General features: G+C 48.3%; 1 protein-coding gene across 1 annotated transcript; it reads right to left on the bottom strand.

Moving 5' to 3' along the window:
• Positions 1-5,806: 5,806 nt before the first annotated feature.
• LOC102053214 (phospholipase A2-like) lies at positions 5,807-20,235 on the bottom strand. The gene is made up of 4 exons (XM_005433344.3): positions 19,835-20,235; positions 16,461-16,626; positions 9,162-9,268; positions 5,807-6,042 (listed from the first exon to the last, which is right to left on the bottom strand). The coding sequence occupies exons 1-4, from the start codon at positions 19,869-19,871 to the stop codon at positions 5,879-5,881; spliced, it is 474 nt and encodes a 157-aa protein (XP_005433401.2). The 5' UTR covers positions 19,872-20,235; the 3' UTR covers positions 5,807-5,878.
• Positions 20,236-24,724: the final 4,489 nt, after the last annotated feature.

Below are 24,724 nucleotides of genomic sequence, written 5' to 3' on the forward strand. Positions count from 1 at the left end.
CCCTCAGATCCTAATCCCAGGAGCCATTCTTTGTGCTGGTTAGAGGTCAGGAGCAGCTGGAAGGTTTATCATCCTATGACCCTCAACCCTCCTTTTCTTTCTCTTCCCTGGTACAGATGTTGGTGCTAGTGGTGGAAGTGCAAGCAAGGAGAATGCAGCTGTAACTCATACGTCACAGCCTTCGTTGCCAACAACATCTGAGCCATGGCACCTTTTGGTGACTCAAACACCAGCCAAGGAAAAAGCCAAAGAGGGTGAAACTGTGGTCTTAAATTGTCACTTTAATAGTCCACGACGTCCCTCCCTGACTGACCTGATGGTGAGGTGGTACAAAGAAGATGAAAAGGGGCAGATGGATCTGCTAGAAAGCAATACGACTATCTTGCCAAATAACTCCAGGGTTTTCATGAGTGGAGACTTGTCCCAAGGGGACGCCTCCCTGATGATCCTCAATGTGACAACCAGTGACCACGGTATTTATTTCTGTGAAGTTACACTTCCAGATGGGAAGGTGGTGACAGGAGATGGCACAAAGCTCAGAATCAGGAGGGCTCTGGGTAATATTTGATGTTATTTACTTCTTTTCTCCTTCTTTCTCCTCCAAAGCTGGTCTACAAGCTTGCAGAAAGAGGGAAGCTGGCCTGTTTGACCTCTAGCAGTAAGCGCCTGGTGTCACAGAGTGTAATTGCTCTATAGCATTTCTCATTATTTTCATTAGGCCAGCTAATTTTCATCGGCTTGCCTCTATAAACAGTCACACAGGTATTATTATAAGGAGGGGCATTTACAACCAAAAAAGAGAAGGAATTATCACTAAAATTAAAGTCAATGCCAAGAATGATACAGTTCGACAAGTTCTCTTGTGCTCACAGCTCTGTTTGGCAGAACCCACATGAGTGACAGATGTCAAGACAGCATCTCAGGGAACAGCTCCCCACTCCTTTTCTTTTTGACATTATTTCTCTGCAACCCACTAACTTGCATATTCATTCCTTAACCTGAATGACATAAGTAATCCCACAATAAACAGGAGGATCGCATTATATCATTTCTGCTTAACTTCACATTAAAATCAAAGTAGCATTAAAAGTGCCATGCTATGTTTTCTTAGCATCACAAATAGACACTAGGCATACTAAGGAAATAACTTGCTTTGCCTTTATCAGCTGGACATGTCAAAGCAGCTTTCCTTTTTATGTAGGCTAAATACATTCCAGTCCCAACAAATCAACACATCAGAAGGTTTATTATCTTATTATCTAATTAACAAAAAATAGCACCTTCTGTGTCAAGAGTAAATTATGCAAGTGTCATTTCCCCTTTATTCATTACTAAAGCTTCTAGCTCACTGAGATTCACTCAGCCTTTGCTCTTTTGAGCCTGACTTCTTCCGTTACTAATTTTTATAAAACTACTCAGTTTAAACCGTAGCATTAACAAGGCAAGAAAACCGTGCCCCCTGCAAGGGCCTGGTCATGTGTCTAACGAGGTCTCCTGTTGGCTTGATCTCATAGTCTCAGCAGTGCAGGTTACCCTTGCCATGTCTGCGCCCTGGCCAGTGTAATTGCCTTTCTGTGGTCCTGAGAAGATGAAATATATCCTTTCTGTATGATGCCTGAATTAAAGAGACAAGAGAATATGAGAAATATAATTCATGAAGAAATGTTACGTGCCACAATTCCAGACTGTCCAAAAACTTACCTAAAATTAAAAAGATAAATTAGCTAACTCTGTTAACTTGTCCATTACAGGAAGCAAATTATATATATTTTGAAGGTAAGTAATGGTTCTACAGTACCTTCATTACTCTCACTTTCCTGATAAAATGAATAATCTACAAATGGATTGAAACTACAGGGTGCCTCCCTGTGTGCAGGAGAAGGGAGTGGGACTTTTACTTACGAGCTCCAGTTGCTTTGCTGGATGGCTACCCGTTAGGCTAGGCAGCACGGGGTAACGCCTGCTCCTGGGAACAGGCGGCCCAACGCTTGGAATCCCGTGTGCGAGTATGGTAGCAAAACATCCAAATTTTCTGGTGAAGCTTAAATGTAACCACATAGATACATGTAGTGAATGCCTGATTGTACTGTTATCGTAGATGAAACTGAAGGGCTTTTAATAATTCTTTTATTATATTTTCTGGGTGAGTCACATGGCAAAATGACTACCATGAGCATGAGGCAGTCACTTAATACCTGATCAGATCAGTTGTGAGCCATCGCCCAGCCAGTTTCCCTCTCTCTGAAGAGACATTCCTACTCTGACAGACTCTTAAGCTACCAGGGCAGATGCTCTCCACACTGTATCCCATAGCCCCTGTAACAGTCCATCCTACTGTGCTCACCTGACCAAAGGCTTTTCCTGAATCATCTTTCAGTCCCTCAAAATAATAAACCTGGATTGCCAACATGCTCGTATCTCAAAGAAAATGGGATCATCCCATCTATGCCATGCAACAGTCCCAAAGAGCAATAAATCAAAGGAAGGACTTCAGTGAGCTCTGTCAGCCCTCTGGTGCTGTCTCTTTTGGAGGTAGACAGGGAGACTGGTGAATTTCTTATAATTGTCAGAGGTTTTTTTTCCATCTGAAAATAAAGCATACAGCTATGAGTCCCATTAATTCAGGCGGCATCATCTTTTGCCATCCCATGGCACCTAGCTGTTAAGGGAGATTGCTAGGGAGATGGGGCTGTCCTATCTCTAAATCTCTGGAAAGCTTAGCAGCTTCCTACATAGGAATGAAAAAAATCAATAGCTCCATAGTGCAATACACTCTTTCCCATGTAGAAGCCCATGATTTCATGTCAGACACGACACTGGCATCATCGATATCACAGTAAGTAGCTTCCGCTGCAGCCACTGCAGAAAGTATACTGGCTGCATTGCATATACTTGCCTGGATGACATCTTATGTTACCCTCTCTACCTTCCCTTCTCCCCCAGGCTTGTTTGGTATAGAAGAATCCATTGGAACTATCATTGGGGTTGTGGCGGCTGGTATTGGAGGCGTAGTGGTTCTGATCATTGTTTTAACCCCGCAGCTGAGGCGGTGTGTCCTCTGCATGAGACAAGGCTCTCACCAAGGTAAGGAACCCAACTCAAAACCTGAATTCCTTACTAGAGGGCTGAACCCAGTCACCTATTTCCAAAGGTACCTTTTTTTAATGTAAGGAGGAATTCGCCATTTACTTACCTCTGGTCAGAGACGGGATCTGGTTCAGGATATAAGCAGTGTGGATGAAACACTAACAGGGCTGGCTCTATACTCCATCTTTTTCAAATATTCTGTTTTTGTTGGGTAGAGCTTCATGCATGGGCCTGATGAGTTACCTATAAACAAAACAACAAGATCTTCTTTAATTGCCACTTTCGGCAAAGAGTTGTTCAATGAGATGCTTCTTCTTTTAACAAAGTACTGGGGCTCCTGTGGTTCTTTTTGGTTGATGCTGAAGGATGGCTCTTCCTCCCACCGACTACATGCTTACATCCATACTCTTGTAATGCTCGTGTACAGAAAGCCTGTGATGACCCAAGTGTGTGTGAAGCGTGGTTTGTGAAGCCAGATAACTTTTATTATATCAGCTGATCAGGCTGGGAAAACTAGATGTTTTCATCACACACGAGCCAAAGAAACGACCTGAGAAGGGTCTGTCTGTACTGAACGTACAGGCTGAGGTACCCGAAAGCTCTCCTGTTTTTTCCAGCTCTGTCAGCTGGTCTTATCAGGATAGGCTGACACTGAAGGCTGCATTTTGAAACAAGCTTATTTCCCACTTTGTGCAACCCGAGCTGTGGTCTGCGTTTCAGATCGAGCTCAGCTGACCTTTTGCTTTTAGCGGGGAGCCGGGCGATGTGCACCTTTTCTCCCGGCACTCGAAAACCTTGCTCGGCCTGCTGCAATAAATGCCCTCCCTGAAGGGATGAAGGAAGAGCTGGGCTTGCCATTCACTGGAGCGCTGCCGCCACCTGATGGCCAGCGTGGGGGGACAGGGACAGGGACACGGCCAGGAGCTCCCTGCCCTCACCGGGGAGGGTCTTCCAGCCCTTGCTGAGCAGCGCACCCGCATCCCTCGGTTGATGCTGCCCACGCAGCAGCAGCCCTTTGCAAACCCTCTGCATGAACAGAAGTCACAACTTCTTTCCTGGCCAGGAAGCCTTGCAAGAGTTTATTGTGTTGTACTAACTCCGTATCACTTGCTCACTCTTTCCTTCTTGCTCACCGTAGCTTGAGGTACAGCGTTACAGAGGTCACTGGAAAATGTAAAGCCTAGAAGTGGAACAACGTCTGATGCCCTGTGAGCCACAAATGGAGCTCTAGATGAAATAAAAGCCTTTGCCTCAGTACATGGTGTCTTTGGCATTTTTATCTCGGTTAGTCCATTTCTTTTTCCTGCAGCTTTGACAGCCACAGTGGCATATGCAGCATCCTCCCACAGCAAGGAGCAAAACAGTCTTCCGTGAAGAAATTTGTATTAACACCTGCCAAAACCCCACTTAGTTAGGTCACACATCTCCGTATTCAGACTCTGCTGAGGTACCTTGGGCCTTTCCCTGCCGTTACTTCTTATTTTAAAGCTGGTACTCAAAGTTTGGGTGCTTCAGAAGAGACAGAAGGAGCCTGACAGACCCGGGTGCCCCAGCTCTCCAGCTGCTAACACCTGCCCAAGGAAATGGATTCTGGTGCTTCCTCGGGGTGTGTGTGTGTGTGCAACCGTGGCTCCCATCTGCCTGCACCTCTCAGTACAGAGCTTCTTGTCCCGTTGGCTTGCTCCAGCCTACAGGCAAAGAAGGCCCACCTGAACGTAGCTACTCCTGGCTGAAAGAATGGGTTATTGTTTTACTCTTGCCAGAAGGAAACGTAGAGTTTCAATATAAGCCTCTAGTACCCTTAAAAAACCAAGGAGCGATGAAAAATTTGCTTGACTCGCCTAATGTTCTCCATAGCCCCTGTTTCCTGACATGACAATAATTGATTCCCAGGTGGTCAGTGACATGGGGAAATGCCAATAGAGGAGAGCATCTCCTATATGTATAGGAGAGCAGTCTACTAGCTCTAAAGCATGTGTAGCAGGCGAGGAACACGCTCTTTTGCAAGGTATGGGTGTGCCTGCTAGTAAGTAGAAGTCAGAAACCCTTGCTGGCCTTGCAACAGCAATAGCCTGGTGTAACTCTGCTTACCTTTGAACACACCTCAGATGTGTCCTTGGTGCTGTGAGGCAGGAACATGAGGGATAAGACAGCTGGTATGTAAACGAAGAAACGCACACCCACCCTGCACACAGACCCCCTGCAAGGAAGGATGGAGCCCTGCCCTGGGCCACACTCTGCTTCTCCTTCTGATAGGAAGCAGAATTCCTCTGAGCACAAACAAGGGATAATGAGGCATCCTCCCTCTCTGATGTCCCCTCTCTTTCTGCGGGTCCAGGAAAACAAAGTGGGTCACTCTGCTTCCAGACTGGGACATCTTGGACCTTCAAAGGCTGGTGCGTCTTTTCACAGAGTTGGAATCTGGGTTTGGTTTTTTCGTTTGTTTGTTTTGTTTTGCAAGTCAGTCCAGCAGAAGTCTCTATGTATTTTTGAGATCATGTGAAAATGTATGGGAGCTGAAGGTCAGGCAATGTGCAAGGACAAAAAAGCCGTTTGGTGACAGATAATGTGTTCCCACTGCCCTGCATACCAAACCTTCTCTTTCTGCCAAGGCAGCAATCAGAGCAGGATCTTATCCTTACTTCAGCACATATATTACCCTGTCTCTCCCTCCCCATAGACCCTGGCCTGACAGAAGTTCTCTTACACCACTGTTAGCTCTGATAAAAGAGGTAAAATTTTATTCCAGCACCCTCAAATTCAGAGGGTTAGAAGAAAGGTCCTAAAAAGACTATTCTGCCCCCTTATATCTGAAATGGCAGGTGGGATGAGTCTGTCCACATAAAAAATCTGGCCAAAGGATGAAGTGTGGGTTGTATGGGGCTGCTCCCCAACACTTGGCTGCTTCTTGGTCACACAGGCACACCATTTTTTCACACCGGTCTGTCAGGTTATCTGCAAAAGAAAATGTGAGCAGAGGATGAGAGATTCTGTATTGGATGAAGGCAAGAAACAGTTTTAGGAGGAACAACCCCCTAATGAAGAAATTCTTAGAAAACAGAGGCTGTGGGAGCAGGAAGAAAGAAGGACTAATGTGTTGTGTGTGGATCTGACCATCACCTGTCCTGTCTCTGTCAACAGGTCTTAACTGTGACCAAGAGCATCAGAAAGTAGCAGCTAAAAGTAAATTGGCAACGCTCACAAAAATCTGCCCAGCACAGAGTGCTCCCCACTTCTAGGGCTGTGTGAACAATGGGGACTTAGTTCAGCAAAGCTAAAAAAAAATATATTATAAAATTTTAGCTTAGACTGAGCTAAAAATATTCCATCTTCTCTCAGTCAGTTCATTTCCCTTCTGCAAATCAGACTGATTTCAAAAGGAAAAAAAAAAATCCTGCTTTGAAAGGAGGAGTCTCCCAGAGGGACATTCAGAAATTTGAAGGCATGGAAGCACCCATCAGGCATCTTTCACTCATGCTCCCTGAGTTGCTCTTACATCTCTCTCTGATCATGGCAGAGGAGCCAAGGAACACTGCAGCAGGGTCAGGTACCTGATTTTTATGAGTCAGCAGCTAATGAAGCTGATCAAAACCATATCTGGAACGATATATAATGCAACTATATGACTACACGACTAGGTAATGACCATCAGGAACATCAGAGCAACCAGCTCAGGTAGCTACTTGCAAATGACCGATTTTGAGTTAATGAACCCCATCCTATCTATAGGTGGCTTAAATGCAGCCATTGGGCTAATATTCTTTCAGAGCACAGCGCCTTGTTGATTGGAGGCTGCTACTATAGATTATCCAACACCCACCAAACCCTGCACTAGGCAAAGTGTAAAGCCTAGCTTCATGCCAGTGCACGTAGGCTTTGCTCCAAAACCAACTCCAATGAGTACAGGGATCCTTGCAGATTTCACTCAACTTTGCGGGATTAACCGTGTATCTGATAAATACGAAAAGCCCATATTTCTTAAGCTTGTCTGAAGAATCATGTTTACTGGTAAAAAGTGTTTCAGGGGTTCCACTGACGATGACTTTAGCACTAAGGCCATTTTTTTCTTAGCTACCAGTCTTGCCTGATGTTCTCCTTGCCCCTCTGCTCCTTGTGTTCTTTCCATGCCATGCCAGCCACTGTATGTCTAATGTGAGCACAAGTGTCTGGCTTGGTAGTAATTTCTGTTAGAGCCGAATGATTTTTTTGACCAGCACTCACAACTGACAGCCTTTTCTATATGCCAGATATTTATTGAACGGAATTTGCCTACATGTGATGGTGTAGCTGGACTGAAGAATATAGTTTTGTCAACGTTTTTCATTCCACAAACAAAACTGCCTAACAGTAGCAAAAGGAGTCCCAGGTAAAATTAGTTTATTTTTAATTTACCTGAAAGTATCTGTGTATATGATACAGTGCTAGGCAACAGGCATTTATTTCCTTTTGCATAGAAAAGACAGTGCAGCAGTTCTGCTTCTAATGTTTTCTGGACATCATTGCTGTTGGCCCAGCAAGCACGCCTGGAAATTTAATTCGTCATCCCTTTTGTCTGAATGGGATCAGACAGTACAACTCCACACCTTGGTAAAACCTGCTGTGCTGTAGCCTGGGGTAGGAAATTTGCCTTTGGAACACATTTCTATTGTGGGGATGTCAGGGGGAATGAAGCCTGCTGAGGGCTTGTGGAGTGCAGTTGAGGGATACTGCTCAGGCCTTGCCTGGATATCCGCTAAGGAATTAATGGCATTCCTTTAACCAATGCTTGTTAGCCAGGTTGGAGCAACTGCAGCCCCGTGCACTCTTATGGAACATACTTTGCACATGTCTCATGAACTTGATGATCCATCTCACATCTGCAGCTAAGAATGTTCCTTCACAGCAAAAAGAAACAGGAATATTTTTTTTTCCCCTATAAAAACAGCTAGCAGAAAATATCAGTCAGCTATGGAAATATGGGTAAGTGGGAGGAAGAACAGTTATACATTAAAGCAATACATTCCTTAGCCAGCACTTTGTATTTAATAGGCTGTTCTGGCACTTGGGAAAGAGCAACTGCAGATGTGCCGTGCCCCATCCAATACCTACTGGCAGATTTTCTGCTGCTGGAGAGGCTGAGAGTTGCACCAGTAGAATATGGTCTTCTGATAAGGTAGAAATAGTCTTCTAACGATCAGGCAAGTAGCTTTGATGATATGGGGACATGTTTTACTCTCATGCGTTTCTTTTCAAACTTTCAAAGTGTTCTACAATGGATTTTACCATCAGGGACTTTTTTGAGACTTAGAAATTCGAAGTGACAAATTCTAAGACTCAAGTCATCTGGTGTATGTCAAAACAAACTGGTGCGAGCCACTGACGGGCTGTGACTGTGCAATTCAAGACCTTGACTGGGTACCAGCTGTAGAGCTGAGCACAGCCTACACTCACTGTATGCCTGCAGCACTCCGGAACATTTGATTCTGCAAACTTCCAAATCCCCTCTGGAGCCCTAAGGCTTTAGGCTGGAGCTGTGCAGGAGGCAGAGATGCAGGTTGGCACCGTAATTAACCTGTCTTGCAGCCATGCGTAATAGCATGGCTCCTCTCTAGCGGTACGTAATGGTAAGTAAAAAAGTGAACAGTCCTGCTGGAGGGAAGGCCAATACCGCCACGGGAAGACTGTCCCTGCAGACCATTGCACGGCTGTGGGAAGAGGTTGGTGAGGAGCAGGCATGCTTAATGCGAGTGAGCAGAGCGCCTCCAGAGAGGCATCTGCATCTCTGCCAAACCGAGATGGCCTGGGGGCTCCACGGCCCCCACTCCCACTCTTCAGCCTGGGGAGGACCCAGGTTACCTGAAAGAGGTGGTGCCGGCCTCCAGCCTTCCTCCCAGCTCCAGCTGGGGACTCCTGGCAAGCCTAGAGATCCAGGCAAAGGATGGGCAGAGAGCTTGAGGGAGGATGGACATTGCCTAAAGCGGCTTTGAAACCAGCATACACAGACCTACCTCTGAAGCCCACAAAGCCCTTCGGTCAGCATAGTGCCTGCAGCGGAGGGAGCAAAACGTGCCCAGCGTGAGCGAGCATTGCCTTACCGCACTGCACCGCGTTCTGCTCACATGCCCACTGGTAGCGCTGTGCCTTGGGGCTGCAGCCTTCCTTTTCTGCCTTGTCGTAGCAGCAGTCGTGCCTGTGGCAACACCTGGGAGAGAATAAAGGTAAAGTTGGGTGTCCTCCTGCATCCTGCATGTTTTGCTCAGGGGTGCTTGCACGTACTCCAGGAATGCTGCACTCGTTGCTCACAACAGCAATGTTTGCACCAGCCTGTCAGTAAATCATCTGTTGATGAACCAAGCATCCTGGCATCTCTGTGAAAGCTCACATGGCTCAGGAGCTCATTAATGCTGTATTTGTTCCCATGACCACTGTGCTTCTTCCTCTAAGATTTTGCTGCCAGAAAGACAGGTGTGGACTTGGCAGCGCTAGGTTAATGGTTGGACTCAATGGTCTCAAACGTCTTTTCCAACCTAAACAATTCTGTAATTCTGTGTTTCTATGGTAACCTCACTGAAAGGGAGCTGAAGAGTTCCTGTAATGTTTGTGATCGTGGCTCACCAGCTTAGGCTTAGACCCATCCCAGAATTTGGAGTCAGGATGTTTTTTGCCTTCCTGAGCATCACCAAGCAGCTTCATCTCTGCAGTTCACCTGGACCTGTCATGTGCTCTTTGGCCCATTCAGTTTCCGAGGGCTGGCTACAAACTCATCAGCCTCAATGATGGAATTCATATCAGTTAACTTCAGATTGCTAAATGCAAACACCTACATCTGAGGCACTGATCTATATTCCCCTTATGCATGTTTGGGGCGCAGTTCATATTATCATACTACAGAGATCTAACACAGGTGAAAAACATTGCGCTTGAAAGTGCAAATGCTTTTCATTGACCGTAGAGGGGGCTGAGGGTGACTAGCTCAGCTGATGACATCTGTCCTACAGACTAGTCCGTGAGATAATTCCTGCTACCAATTACTTCAGAATTTATAGAAAACTTGACCCCAGTTGAATCTTATTCTGGTAGTTTAGTGACTCAAAATACACCAAGAAAAGATTCAGCACTTAGAGAGGTCCTCTGCCGAATAAGAAAGGTTGTTTCAGCAAAGATGCGAGGTCAGAGGTTGGAGCCGGAGAGGGACGATCTCCTACATTTCCAGAAGCTGTCCCTGCAAGATCACTGGGACTTTACAGAGAAACTGCCCTACTGACTGGGAAGCATCGAGGCAGGCTGATCTTGGGGGTAAATGACAAGGGAACAGCTTGTAGAGAAGCTCTTGAGTCTTAGATGTTAATCTGTTCAAAAGGTTGATGAGCCGGGCAAAAGGGAGCGTGGTGTGCTGGCTGCCCATAGATTACCAAATACAGCTGAAGACTTTGATAGCTTCAAGACCCGAGGCCAGTGTACCTGAAAAGCCAATAAAGTCTGGGATCCATCATTATGTCCCTCTAGAAAAGTGAAATAACCCTGCAAGAAGGATAGAGGTCCCTTGTGCTGGAAGCAGGGCTTCTCCAGGCCCTCTTTGGGAGCTGGCAGTACCTTACCTGATAGCTCAGGAACATCAAGACCTTCATCACCCTCTGCTGCAGAAGGATTTTGCCCTTTTAGAAATTGGTTTATGGATATGAGGGCTGCAGGGCTCTGTAAGATGGCAAAGCACAGGGAAAAAAAAAACCCACCAATTTTTTAAGTGCAAAGAAGAAGATCCACCACTGATACAAATTCTAACAAAATCACTGGAACCAGATCAGGTAAATCACAAAAGGGACAACAGAATCAGACCAGTCAGATCAAACTCAGCTTTCATGTAACCCCTGTGATTACACACAGGCTGGATTTAGTCCAGTGTGCTTTCCCTACTGACTGAGCTCTCGATTTAGTAGTTAAATGTAGCATTTTCGTCTCACAGCTGAGTCTGCAAACTAAATGCCTTTTTTTGGTCAGCTTGCCAAGATGAAACCTGTGTAATGGTTATGACCAGACTACTCACTGCATCATGAAACATAGAAATTTTAAGTTAGCAGTAGCAGTCTAGTTTCTCCTTCCATTCCAGCTCCTCAAAGGACTTCAAAATGGGACTAAGCCCCATGGGATATATGCGTCTAGAAGTTTTCCCATGAGAAGTTACAGCAGTTGCTGTAATTGAGAAGACCTTATTCAGCCCATGGGACAACCAGTTCTGTTCGACATGCCGGCAGTAACAGGCTGTGGGTCAGATCTTTCTTGGTCCAGTAACACCTCACTCCTGGGCTTGACCTGAAGAGGTTAAATGTGAACGGCCAAAGGAAAGAAGAATTTGCAGCCTTGTGGAAAGCGTGAAGGTCTCTGCTTTCTTCCTTTCTCCAACATTTGAGTCCCTATGCAATGTGTCACATGATAACAGGGATGGACTATGGCACTGAGCTACAAGTGGGACATGCATCACCTGGAGGAGTTGCTGTAGCCCAGGGCACCCCAGCTAACATAACTGAAGCTGCAGCACAGCCTCATCTATCCCCAGGGGGATGAGAGATAGCAGAGCAGGCACTTCACTGGTGTCTTGCATATGGAACACTGTGCACAAGAGGCCACGGTGGAGCTGAGCTGAGGCAGAGTGCCAGCTGTAGGGATTGTAGGGCTTGTGAGGTCTGGGGAGTGAATCAGTAGTCAAATTGGTAATTTTTTTTTGTGTTGGAGTGATGGAGAATTGTGGGGAGGAGGAACAACACAAAGGTACATGGGCAAAGGGAGGAGTTAGAAGCCTGTGTGCAAAGGAAATGAAATTGCCCGTCATGGAGAGCCAGAGGGAATAACCAGAAAAAGAGGTAGGAGAAGTGAGAACAGAACTTGGAGGGGCAAAAGATGGTCTGTGAATCAGGCAAGGACAAGCAGATGAGCACTAGAGAGGTGTGCTAGCTAGCTGTGAGAACTCTCTGCTTCTTATCTGCCTTGGCAAAACCAGAGGATTGCATAAATTCTGCAGGATCACAGGATCTGGGGCACAATTCTGCTTCCCCTTACACCAGCTCCTCCTGATGATATCTATAACTGCAGCTGGGCGACACATAGCTTACACCAACACAAAGTGAGACGACTTTGGCTCATATTTTACAAATATGTCTTTAAGATGCACTGAAAAAAATGCCAGGGAATGAAGACTGAGGAAGCCTGTTGTTGCCCTTTGCCACCTTCAGATGGTCCCCTCCTGTCTGGACATGCCCTTTCCTGCACCTGGGTCAGAGCATGATGTTAAGCATTTAATAACCTGCTAACGCTCGGTTAGACCAACGCGAACAGTCAGCCAACGCTATGGCAGAGCACTGGTCAGCAGGTCTGGAAAACAAATACAGCCATGCCATCTAGTTGGTAAGCAACCTGTTCGCCAATCTGGGCTACAAGACAGCCCTAATGGCTACAGACAGCTCCGGCTGGCCCACAGGGATCAGACGGCCAGACCCCTGCAGCTGACCAAATGCCATTAAGGTAAGAATTTGTCATGTCCTATTTGTCATATTAACACCACCAACACTGCTGTGTGTCTTTTTGTTTTGCTTTAACTCATCAATTGAGGGGAAATCTTACACTCCCCTATGAGTTTACCAGGATTTAGATGAGCCATATATGCCATCCTGCCCTTCATGGCATTCGGTGTTTTCAGGGAGATGCTGAGCACCTTCAGGTCCTGCTCTACGAAACGGGTGCTGCAGCAATCCAAGGGAACAGAAAGGGGAAGGAGAAACAAATCCATTGACTTCATGTGGAAAAGATGCCCTTTTATCTTGAAGTGATGGGACTGTGAGAGTGGAACAAAAGAGAAAAGGTAATTACTGACTACACATCAAAGCCAGTGTGTGGAATAAACCTTATAAAAAGATTACACACTTTATGGCTTTTTTCTTTCCCCATAAAAAAAGTGGTGCTTAGAAGCACTCTAGCCCTGTCTAGACAGATTGACTGAATTACTCATAAGGAAATTACTCCTTTTGTAAGTGTCTCAGCAACTAACCTAGATGTGTCAAGGGGGTAATTTCAAACAGTGTTTGTCACTCACAGCCGGTAGTTTTGCCACTCTGCTGCTTTCTTTTCTTAGAATGACAAATGTGGAAAATAATGGGGTCACTTTGACAGGCATTCAGTGACACTGATTTTAGCGGTCGTTCTCAGTAACAGATATGAAAAGATTCCTCTAGCAAACATAAAATGAGAATTTTAGGGCTAAATCTAGTGGGGCATTACCAATTCTTCCTAGCGAAGAACCTAATTAAAAACCTTTATTCCCCCCCACCCCCCCCAAGCATTACAGGTAAGAAACAATAATGAATGCACTTACAGGATCAAGTTTCCCTTTTACAAACTATCTGGTCTTTTGAGACATTTCCAGTTGCAGAGTCTCATTTGCTGCCATTGGGATAAAATCCACATCCCATGGAAATCAAATGGCAGCAGAATCACTGGCTGATGAACATGTGGCCGTATTTTCATAGAATCACAGAATCATTTAGGTTGGAAAAGACTTTTGAGATCATCAGGTCCAACCATTAAGGCATGACTGCCAAGTCCATCACTAAACCACATCACCAAGCACTGCATCTGTGTGTTTTTTAAACACCTCCAGGGATGGTGATTCCACCCCTTCCCTGGGCAGCCTGTTCCGATGTTTGACAGCCCTTTAGGTGAAGATATTTGTCCTAATATCCCATCTAAACCTCCCCTGGCATAGCTTGAGGCTGTTTCTTCTTGTCCTGTCACTTCTTATCTGGGAGAAGAGACCGACCCCACCTGCCCACAGCCCCTGTCAGGGAGCTGCAGAGAGCCGTCGGGTCTCCCCTCGGCCTCCTTTCCCCAGGCTCAACACCCCCAGCTCCCCCAGCTGCTCCTCACCAGCCTTGTGCCCCAGCCCCTTCCCCAGCGCCGCTGCCCGTCTCTGGACACGCTGCAGCCCCTCTGCGTCCCTCTTGCACTGAGGGGCCCAAAGCCGAACACAGGATTCGAGCTGCCGCCTCTCCAGTGCCCAGTGCAGGGGGACGGTCACCTCCCTGGTCCCGCTGGCCACGCTGGTTCAGACACAAGCCAGGAGGCTGTTGGCCTTCTTGGCCACCTGGGCACACTGCTGGCTCGTGGCCAGCCGGCCGCCAGGCAGCACCCCCAGGCCCGTCTCCCCCAGGCGGCTCCCCAGCCCGTAGCGCTCGTGGGGCTGCTGTGACCCAAGGGCAGGACCCGGCGCTGAGCCGTGTTCACCCCATGCAGGGGCCTTGGCCCACCCGTCCAGCCTGCCCAGGTCCCTCTGCAGAGCCTCCTGCCCTCCAGCACATCAGCACCCCCCCAGCCTGCTGTCATCTGCAGACCGACTGAGGGTGCACTCCATCGCCTCATCCAGATCATCAGTAAAGGTATTAAACAGGACTGGCCCCAGTACCGAGCCCTGGGGAACAGCACCTGTGACCGGCCACCAGCTCGAGGTAGCTCCATTCTCCACCACTCTTTGGGCCCGGCCAGCTTTTTACCCAGCGAACAGTACGTCCATCCGAGCCATGAGTGTCTCCAGGAGATGCTGTGGGAGATGGTGTCAAAGGCTTTACCAAGGCCCAGGCAGACAACATCCACAGCTTTTCCCTCACCCACTAGGTGGGTCCTCATGTCATAGAAGGAGATCAGGCTCACCAAGCAGGACCTGCCTTTCATAAACCCCTGCTGGCTGGGCCTGATGGCCCCATTGTCCTGCATGTGCCACGTGATGGCACTCAGGATGATCTTGCTCCATAACCTGCCCCGGCACGAGGTCAGGCTGACAGAGCTGTAGTTCCCCGGATGCTCCTTCCTGCCCTTCTTGTAGATGGGTGCCACACTGGCTGACCTCCAGTCTGCTGGGACCTCCCTGGTTAGCCAGGACTGCTGATAAATGATGGAGAGTGGTTGGGCGAGCTCCTCTGTCAGCTCCCTCAGTGCCCAAATTTTACTCTGTCTTTTTTTCAGGAGTGCTGGCCACGGGCAGCCCCAGGGTTGCCTAAATCTGGAGGGGTCACTCACCCTCTACGGTAAGCAGCTTTTAGATGGCTCTGCTCAGCCCTTCGGTAAAAGAAGTACTCCAGATCAATGAGATCATGTTTTACTTTAAAGGCCTGATTATCAGAGCTGCAAAAGGGCCAGCAAAAATAATAAACACCTTAAAGACACTGCAGTAGATCGTGATAACAAGAGATATTAATGAAAATTAAAAGAAAGCTCTACACCCGCAATCTATGACACTTTGCAGGCAGTTACTCATCATTTGTAAGTCCTGTATTGACTGTTCCATAGATGAAATGTTTCATAGATACAAACCAGGGATGCAGCAAGAGGCCTTTGGGAGCGAAACATCTCATTGCGTTAATGAAGACAGCTCCACTAATTTTAAAGGCCACCTGCTCTTCATGCCCACAGGAGTTGGACTTTAACCTTGCCATCTTTTCTTCCTTTTTTCCCTTTTTCTGTCCTGCCAATTCAGCAAAGTTTGGTGGTGTAGCGATGTGAAGTGAGTCCAACAGCTGGACATTCTGGAAAGCTTGGTTTCCTTCCCAGCGAGCTGCACGCTGCCTTCACCCCTGCTAAAAGCAGCACTTGCTTATCAGCAACACCTGGCCTGTTGACTGTAGATAGACAGACTTGTGTGCTCTGTCTTTCAGGTTTCAAACCAGACAAGATTGCAAATAATGGGCTCAGAGCACATAAAGGGTCCACCACGCTCAAGATTTACATGTATGCTAATCGCAAAGTACAAGACAGAAATTTTTGATTGCAACACCTCCTGGGCTCGCTGCTTGTAGCCTCGGGAATAACAAGCACAGCACCTTCCCCGCTAACAAAGAAAAGGGGGAACAACACTGTGCTCTCCCCTGTTGTTGTTCCTCCTCGATTCAGTGTGAACTAACAGGCAATGAGGACAACAGGTTTGATTACTCCTTGCAATGATCTGGATTTCTTCCAGAGGATAAACAGTGATACCCCCATCGCTGCCATTTTCAGGACGTGGCTGAAATAACCCTCCAAACACATTGATCACTCCCCTTTTTTTCAGGCAGGGCTTGCTCTCTGTGACTAAACATGCAGCTATTGCAGGAAATCATATCCTGGTTTCTCCTTTGCCACCCACCCCACATAGTATAAGGTCCCAAGGGCTTTGGTCTCAACCAGAAGGTGGCTAAGCCTTCATTCAAACCCCAAATAATACGTGGGCCCTCACTCACAATTCCCCAGTGCTGTTCATATATACCAAGTTCCCTCTCCACAAGGCAGCAGCAAGTCCATGGAGTCACAGTGGCACAAACAGGGAAGCGCGGGGAGACCTGCACTGCTTCTGGACATATAGTTGAGGTTCTTCTTACCAGTCTGTCTTATCTTTAGGCCAGCCTCGTCCTCCCAGTCCACAGTAGCATCCGTAGCCGATATATGCCAAGGGAGACCGTCCCGTGCCACAGGAGATAGCTCCTGCCAATTCGATGATTCCTCGGGTGTGCAGTGAATGGGATTTTCCCAGAGCACCTTTCCAGACTGCAAAGACAGGACATGGCTACACACAAGGATTGAACGTGCCTGACACCGATTCTCTTAAAGTCCTTGAAGGGGGATTTTTTTTGGTTTTGACTGGGTGGTTGGGTGCAGCCTTGACAATCTAATTAGCTGTGACATTCAGCCTGCAAAGGGGACTCTGCAGGGGCCTTACCTGAGGGCTGGGATAACCAGGAGGCAGATGCAGAAATACCCAAGCAGGCCATTTCTGCAGAGGGAGCTCAATTCAAGCAAGACCTACTAGCTCTGGCGCGCTAGCATGTGATTGCAGCTATGTTGCACGGGGGAGCAGTGTGCCCAGGTTTGCACATCACAGAGCTCAAGCTGTTAAGCTTTGCAGGACCTGTGCCAGCATCATGCAGAGTCAGCTGGGCTTCATTGCACCCCAGAGCTTCCAAAGCTGGAAAAGCTTACTAGCTATGCTGTGGTCCCAAGTGGGACATGAAGCAACAGAGGACAAGCACACAACCAGACTTAACCCAGGCTCTATGGAAAAAAAAAAATGGGGTTTCTATGTTGCCCTAGATGTCTTCTATTACCCAAGTTTCCCCTGCTATTCAGGATATTTTAACCCATTCTCCAGATGGCAAAAAGCTGCCAGTACCATTAATTTGTGTGGAGGGATAGCTACAAGTCCCTGAGCCTGTAAGGTACACTTTGTCAAGGACAGAGTGCCTATGTTAGCCAAGATGTATGTATATCAGCTTTCTTTTGAATGTTTGGAAGTACTGGCAACGCTTATATCTGCTTCCGTTATTACATTCCATTTAAGTCATAACATCAGGTTGGCTGCATTAATTGGGGGAAATAAAACCCCAAAACACAAAAGGAGCTCTGTGTCAGCTGAAGTGTGCGGGTGGCCACCCAAACCAGGCTGGAGTTTTTGGAGTTACCAGTCTTTCAGTGTTGTGATTTCACATGTTAATTTGCAACTTTTTTAGAAACCACAGACTCTACCTTGCAGGAACTGTTACGGAAACCAAGAGTACCCTGCCCCTAATACTCACACCAACGTGATGCTCAGCTGCAAACACTGATGCTTATCACACTAACGATAGCAGTAGGAGCATTTCTTGCCTGGGTTTAACTGTGAAGACCAAGTGCACTTTGCACTGCTCTATTGTGCATGGCAAAGCTACTCACCAGTAGCACCCAGCCCCTCAGACAGAGGGCCTAACCCATCGGTTTGTCCCGCCTGCGCAGAAGGGAAAGGCCTGCCAAAATGGGGGGGCTTGGTGGCACGCTTGGGTGGAGAGGGAGGTGATGCCTGGGAACCTGCCCCCAAAGTTGCTTTGCCACCTGCCCCCAGCTACTGCAGCATGCTTGACCTCTTCAAAGTGCTGTGCAAACACACACTAATTAATCCCCTAAACCACCCGAGGACTCAATACTATTATTAAAACAGTTGCTTTCCTTTTAAAACCCGGCCTCTAATCCCCTTGCTTGGGCCTCTCGCTGCGTCTCCTGGTCTAGCTTGCCCTCCTAGCCTGATCCAAACCCCAAGGAGGACAAGGAGGGTCGCTCCCCATGAAGGACAGGGCAGGGCTTTGCTCCCTCGCTGCAGCCCGAGCCCCCAGCAGGAACGGGCGCTGCCCTCCACCAGTTTTGCCCTGGCAATTGGTGCCTCTGGCTGTCCTGGTGCAGGGGGTTCGCACAGCCTTCTTCTGCTTCCCAGGGCATTCCTCGGGGATTAAATGCACATTCCTGAAAAAGTAACTACTCTGCTCACCTAAACACTACTTGAGTGTTCAGGTTTCATGCTAAAAACACATTAGAGGGGTGTTATTCAAAACTGGAGAGACCACCTATTTCCCTTCTCTAAACCGAGGGGCTCTGGTGTTAAAAAGGGGCTCGGCTCTCGGGCACCCCAGGAGAAATCACAAGCAGGGAGCTGCTCTGGATTTCAGGTTAAAAACCCTGCTTTTTCAACCTGTTGCTGTTTTGCAGACCCTGAAAATGTTCCAATGGAGACAAAAACTTCTTTGTAGACGTTCAGGCCTCCTGACGAGCAGCCTGCATTTTTTTTTAGCTGTCTTTCACTGACCTCTTAAACCAGGACTGCTGGACTTGGTCTGCTGGCCGCTGGCTGCAAACACCCGAGGCTGGCATAAGGTGGCACCTCACCCAGAAGAAGAAAGGCCATTCTTCTTTTGGGGATATCTCTGAAGATCAAGGAACTGTAATTACAGTGCAGAGCTGCTCGTGGAAGTGGAGAGAAAGCCCCAAAGAGAATTGAATCCAAAAGACTCAATTAGTGTGCTTAGGGCTGTGTGCTCCGCAAGAGCTTGAAATAAGGCGGGCATCCCAGCGGCCTCCGATGGTCCCGTTCTGTTCTGGGAAAGCTGGCTGGGTTTCGAGCCGATGGCGGGTCGCTGCAGCTGAGAGGTCAGCCCCAGCAAGTACATTTCAATATTCAGTTGCACAGCTAATAACTTGACCAAGAACTGAAATGGCTTTTTCTGTGCTGGGCAGCCAAGCCAACACAGCTGGGAAAGCCTTGAAAAAGTCAGAGTCTCCACAGCAGCCTGCATTTAGCCACATCTCCCATTAGGAGTGTGACCGGTCATTAGTTATACTACTAACGGCACACCTTAGCAGAGAACATACCTGCAGGGAGGTGAGCGGCGGTGGATCTGACAACTTAGACTTCTGTCTCCTGTTTAAACAGGCAGCCTTTGCTGTAGATTAAGGCAAGGTCTTGTTTTTTTTATTTTCAAATGGTACTGCAGGTATAACCTCAGACCTGCCAGTTCAGTGTCGTGTTGCCTTTGTGTGTAGGGGCTTTATGTTAGCAGGCATTTAGGTCTTTTTTTAACAGGCTTTTAAAAAAATATTTTTAATTCAGATGAATTGAGAACTGCTTACTCCCCAGTTGCTGATGCAAAAAGAGGGTACCTCTAGGAAGAAACACAGACACCAACAACTTCAAAGCAGAAAACTATTCAAAAAGAAAACGACCCACAGTTTATGCAGTGTTTATAGCAGCTATGTAAACCACCAGGCAAGCAAAGCGGGCAGGCAGCTCGCTTACACAGCCCCTCGCTATGAGGCTGAAACGAGTCGAGCGGTGCTTTTTGCCTCACCTGGCCACCCCACACCGAGAAGCCGGCAAAGCTGCCGGAGAGGGGAGAAGCTGTCCCGGGATGGGGGGAGGCGTGGAGGGGGAGAGGGACCGAGAAGTGGTACTCACCTGCCTGAAGCAGCAGCAGCAGCAGCAGGCGGCCCATGGGCGCTTGCTCCCGCGCTCCTCACACCGGGGCTCAGCCGCCGCCTCGCACGGCCCGGCGCGGTGCGCTCAGCGATCCTCCCGGGCCGCGGCTCCGGGGTTTATATACCCATGGCGCTGTGCCCGCCGGCGGCGAAACACCCTCTCCTGCGGTGGCCCTGCGCCCCAGCCCGGGCCCAGTTTGCCCCCGCAACGGCTCCTCGCTGCGTGGGGAGGGGGGCGAGGGCTGCCTCTGTTTGCCCAGCATCGCCTTTGGGAGGGAGGGGCTGCTGGAAGGTCCCCGGGACAGCCCGAGACACCCAGGCACTAAGCCGGGCTCCTTCTTTAAGCTCTTTGCTTACAGACCCTGGTTAACCTCTGAGGAGCTGCGGAGCAGGGAAGCCTGCAACCCGGCTTTCTGCGGCTCGGGCTTGCGGCTGTGGCATCCACCTGGCAAGGGTTTGCTCTTTTTATAGATCGCTCTTTCCAAGGTAATTTTTTTTTAAATTATTTTAAGACTGATTATTTTTCACGTTTAAAAAAGAAGAGACAAAACTATAAAAATCCAACAGAAAGAATACTGTTAAGTGCAACACCTAATTATAAACTGACCACCAGTTAATTCCACACCACTCCCGAGGGAAAAATACCCTCTTGGCCTGTTGCTGCACCTGACCAACACCGGCTGATTTCTTGAAGACTCGTCATTATGTGGCTCCCAGCCACAGCATCAGGCCAGCAGCTGGGACCAGTCCCCTGGGGCCAGCCATGCAGCTGGGGTCACCCCAGGCGGCTGGATCAGCACGGTGGCCTCCCCATCACACAGCGGGGCAGCAGGCAATGGGAGCAGGAGGGATGGCCCTAATTATTTTGCCTCTGGGGTTGAAACAGCTTCACCCAGCCCTCCAGGGCTTTACAGCTCCTGCCTTGCTCGGTACAGCAGCCATCCACCTTGGTGGGGTTCAAGCATCCGTCCCTTCCCTGCGGTGGGCGTGATGGGCAGGGCTGGCTGCTCGGCTGGGAGAGGGAGAGGAGGAGAAGGCAGCTGCTTGCCCCTTCCCTTGCACAGCCCAGGATGATCTCAGCAGCACCCCTTGCCCGAGTTCCCCATGGTAAAGCTGTGCCTCCCTTCTTAATGGTGTGGTTTATAAATATTTGCTTGCTAAATATTGGTACTCGAATCAAAGGTCAGCAGCAAGTCATTTACAGGGCTGCCTTCTGCTGAGAGCAGCCCCGCCGCAGCAGCTGGCACTCTTTGCCGAGCAAGTTTTCATGATAGAGTATATATCGGGTGCCTTTGATACAGGGCAAAGAAGATGGCAGAACTGGGTAAAACTTGTGATGACTGTGGGTCCAAAATCGCTGCCCACCACTGCCCCGTGATGGGCTGTGTGCTGGCAGCGGGCAGGGAGGAGGGCAAGGCGAGCCCACCGCTCACGCAGCCGCTCCGTGCCCCAGCTCCTCCACGACATCGGAGGGGCTGAGCAGCTTACACCTCCTCCCTTGGAAATTCCCTTCAGTAATTAGACATTTACGTAAGTAATAATGCTAAATCCTATGTGTGTGAGCTGGTGCTGGCTAATATTTAACCTTAAGAATGTAAGTTTGCGGAAGGAGGATGCTGAAGGGTGGGTGTGCTGTGTTTGAGGGCTCTGTGGATGCAGGTCCTCAAAATGGGAAATGCAAAGAAGAAAGCAGGCTTTGAAACACCGTGTGGGGCCTGGCTGAACAAGACACCCACTCAGAGCACCCTCCATCCCTGACAGACACCTGGCAGGCTCCATCATAAGTGGAGACCAAAGGAGAGTTTCGAGGAACCTCTGCAGATGCTTTACGGGATTCCCAGGGGCCCCAAGCCCAAGGAACTGCCTTCAGGTGCCAAAAGTGTCTACTCTATAACTTGGATTTATCAGAGTCATTTGGGTTTGAAAACCTACACTTAACCTTGTTCTTTCAAAGCCTTCCTGAGTTACTAACCTGATCAAAAAAGGCATTATACATTTTCAGACCACAAATCTATTCTGTTCTTCCCTGCTCACAGCCCCCTGGCCCCCAAATAATAGATGAGGTTTTTGTTCTCCACTCATCAATAAATACAAAATAAAGAAATACAGACTCCTTTGATAGCCACATGGATCTACAATGTTTGAAGAAGACTTCTGCAGGTATTAGGGAGAGATGCCCAAATTCAAACTTAAAATGGAAAGTAGAATTAATGTATTGTTTCCTTACTATTGTTTCACACTGCTGACTGGTCAGGTTTGTGATTTATCTATGCAATTTTACTGATTACTGTTGCCAAAGTTACTCAGCATATTTATTAAATAGTATAAGGTGCTAATAGTGGTCTTACTATATTATGGCAAGTGCACTGGGATCTTGAGGGCATTTTTATTACTGTTCAGGGAAACAAAATGAATTCCTTGATCCCACCCCTTCACGTGCATTTTGCACATTACCTGCTTGACCTCCCCTTCTCCCTAGTAGCAAGAGGCAGCACACAAGGGTGTTGGCTGTCGTCTCAGCAAACTCAGCTAGACAGACTGCTGGCTGTCTGAAACTGCATGGGCAATAAACTCACTTTGAGCCTCAGGTCACTTGCGTGGGGCAATCAACCCATACTGTCGGAGGACTGTTTCTTCAGAGGAACTAGCTCTGTTGAAAACAGAGTTCCCTTGGGTTGCACCACCAAAAGCAGCTGGCCCTCAGGCATGATGCTACTTCATGCTCTTGGGCTTCTTGTTCTTGAAAGACACTATTAGGGAAAAGTCTTGAAGGGGAGAAGAATTTGTAAGGACTCCACAGTTTTTAAGGATGTTTACCCAACGAGGTTCAAGATGTCAGACCTTCTTGTAGAAGCTGGGCTGTCCTCCATACCATAGAGGCTCCTCTTCCTCAAATGGTTTTAAACTAAAAGAGAGTAGACTTAGATCAGATGTTAGGAAGAAATTCTTTACTGTGAGGGTGGTGAGGCACTGGAACAGGTCATGTGGATCATGTGGAGAAGTTGTGGATGCCCCAAGCCTGGAAGTGTTCAAGGCTGCATTGGATGGGGCTTTGAGCAACGTGGTCTAGTGGGAGGTGTCCCTGCCCATGGCAGGGGGCTTGGAACTAGATGATCTTTAAAGGTCCTTTCCAACCCAAACCATTCTGTGATTCTATGAAACGAAATACCCGGCCATCTCTGTGAATGTCACCACCAACCACAAGAAAAGGTCTCTGCTCAGCACCAGCAGATTCAGTGGTGCTTTTGCTGCCCAGGCCAAGGGGTTCTCCTGCGAGGGGCAGAGGAGGCTTTCTTGCAATACCATGGGCATTAGAGGTTCCTTAAAAGAACTGCCACTGCAAAGACTAGTCTATAGGAGGATGACTAAAGAGACTGAAGGAAACAGAATGACAGTTTGGGCAGTGGGAGTTAGAAGAGAAAATCAGTTCTAAAGGGAAGCAAACTTCACATTAATGGTCCAGAGGAAAACAAGTGATCTGTGACTGCCGCAGGGTCTGTGGTGACATAACCAGTTACCGGAGCAATAGAGTTAATATAGCAACATAATAAGTAAACAGTCTTATCTAACATCGTCTTGCATGGAAGGTCTGTCCATGCTTTAGCGATGATACAGCCCAGTCAAACTTTGATGAGGAAAGAAAACATTATTATTATTTCCAGTTTCTAACTCAGCCCCAAAAGGAAAGCTTCTCGAGTGGCTCCTGGTTTGAAGGTGTCCAGCACATACCTCCTTGTGCTTCGCTGCTGCTGTGTGCCTGGGCTCATCTTGACGGTGGCATTTCTGAGTAGTGAAGCTGGATGGCTCCAGCCTGCAGCACCCTCAAGTCAGTGCCTGCATTTATCTACAGTCCGTCACACACACACGGACACATACCTCAGGTGATGAAGAAGCCAGGCCATCTCTCAGGCTTTCACTGTCACAGCTCTCTCCCAGCACAGCCTCAGAAGGTGCCGTCTCCTGAGCCAACTGTGGGGAACCTTCCCCTCTGAAGCCATTTCTGCATAAAATGTTCCTCTTCTGCACACTGTCTTGCATGACTGTCTGGCACACTTGCCGTCCCATGAAGGCGTGGACCTCATGGTCTACACGTCTAATGCTGCGGAAGGCAGGCAGGCAGAGCTGACATGAGTCCTGTGCTTGGGATAAAGGATATGATGGATAGTTGAAGCAGGGGGGTGATGTGAGATGTGAGGGCACCGTAGCTTCTTCCTTATTAGCATTGCTGGATGTGGGGTAAACATTGTGGGTCACGTGCCAGGGAAGAGCTACACCACCCCGGCAGGCTGCCTTTCCCTCCACACGGCTGCCTCCAGCCCTCGTGAGGACCTGATACCGCTAAGCTCCATTCATGACACACAAAACGTGCATCCTTTCACATATTCCTTCTCCAAGGCATGGGGAGAGGAGATGCAAGCCATGGAAGGGAGATGGGGTGTGGGCATCCCCTCCTTGTCCTGCCTTCTCATCAGGTGGAGAGGGGTTGTGAGGAGGTGCAGCCTCTGCAGGTGGGGACAGGCCTGGCTGCCTCATTTTCTCATCACTGGAAATGCCAAGGCTTTTCTGACTTTAACAACCTTCCTATCCCAAGTGTTAGTGACATTATCTTTTATGCTGAGGCCGTCAGAAGCATCCATGTCCTAGCCTGGTCCACCCCTTCTGCTGCAGAGCAAGCTGTCGGTCCGCTGCCTGCAGGCCAGGCTCGCTCAGGGACGGAGTGGCTCTCGTGTGCGCCCAAATCCATCGGGCTTCAGTGGACATCACATAACCTAGTGCATCTGTCAGGGCAATGAGACCATGACTTCAAAAAGGGTTTCAAGACTGCAATGTCCCTTGGCCACAGGTAGCCAGGACATCAGAAACGCAGCAT

The sequence above is a fragment of the Falco cherrug genome, chromosome 5 (assembly GCF_023634085.1).
Source record: "Falco cherrug isolate bFalChe1 chromosome 5, bFalChe1.pri, whole genome shotgun sequence".
NCBI classification, from domain to species: domain Eukaryota; kingdom Metazoa; phylum Chordata; class Aves; order Falconiformes; family Falconidae; genus Falco; species Falco cherrug.

What these genes read in the sequence shown, in the direction of transcription:
- LOC102053214 (XM_005433344.3), bottom strand. Translation starts at nt 19,871, where the DNA reads ATGGGCCGCCTGCTGCTGCTGCTGCTGCTTCAGGCAG. An exon ending in CCTAAAGATAAGACAGACTG is followed by an intron (nt 9,269 to 16,460) that starts GTAAGAAGAACC and finishes ATTCTCTCCCAG; the next exon opens with GTGTTGCCACAGGCACGACT. An exon ending in GCAGAACGCGGTGCAGTGCG is followed by an intron (nt 6,043 to 9,161) that starts GTAAGGCAATGC and finishes TTTCTTTTGCAG; the next exon opens with ATAACCTGACAGACCGGTGT.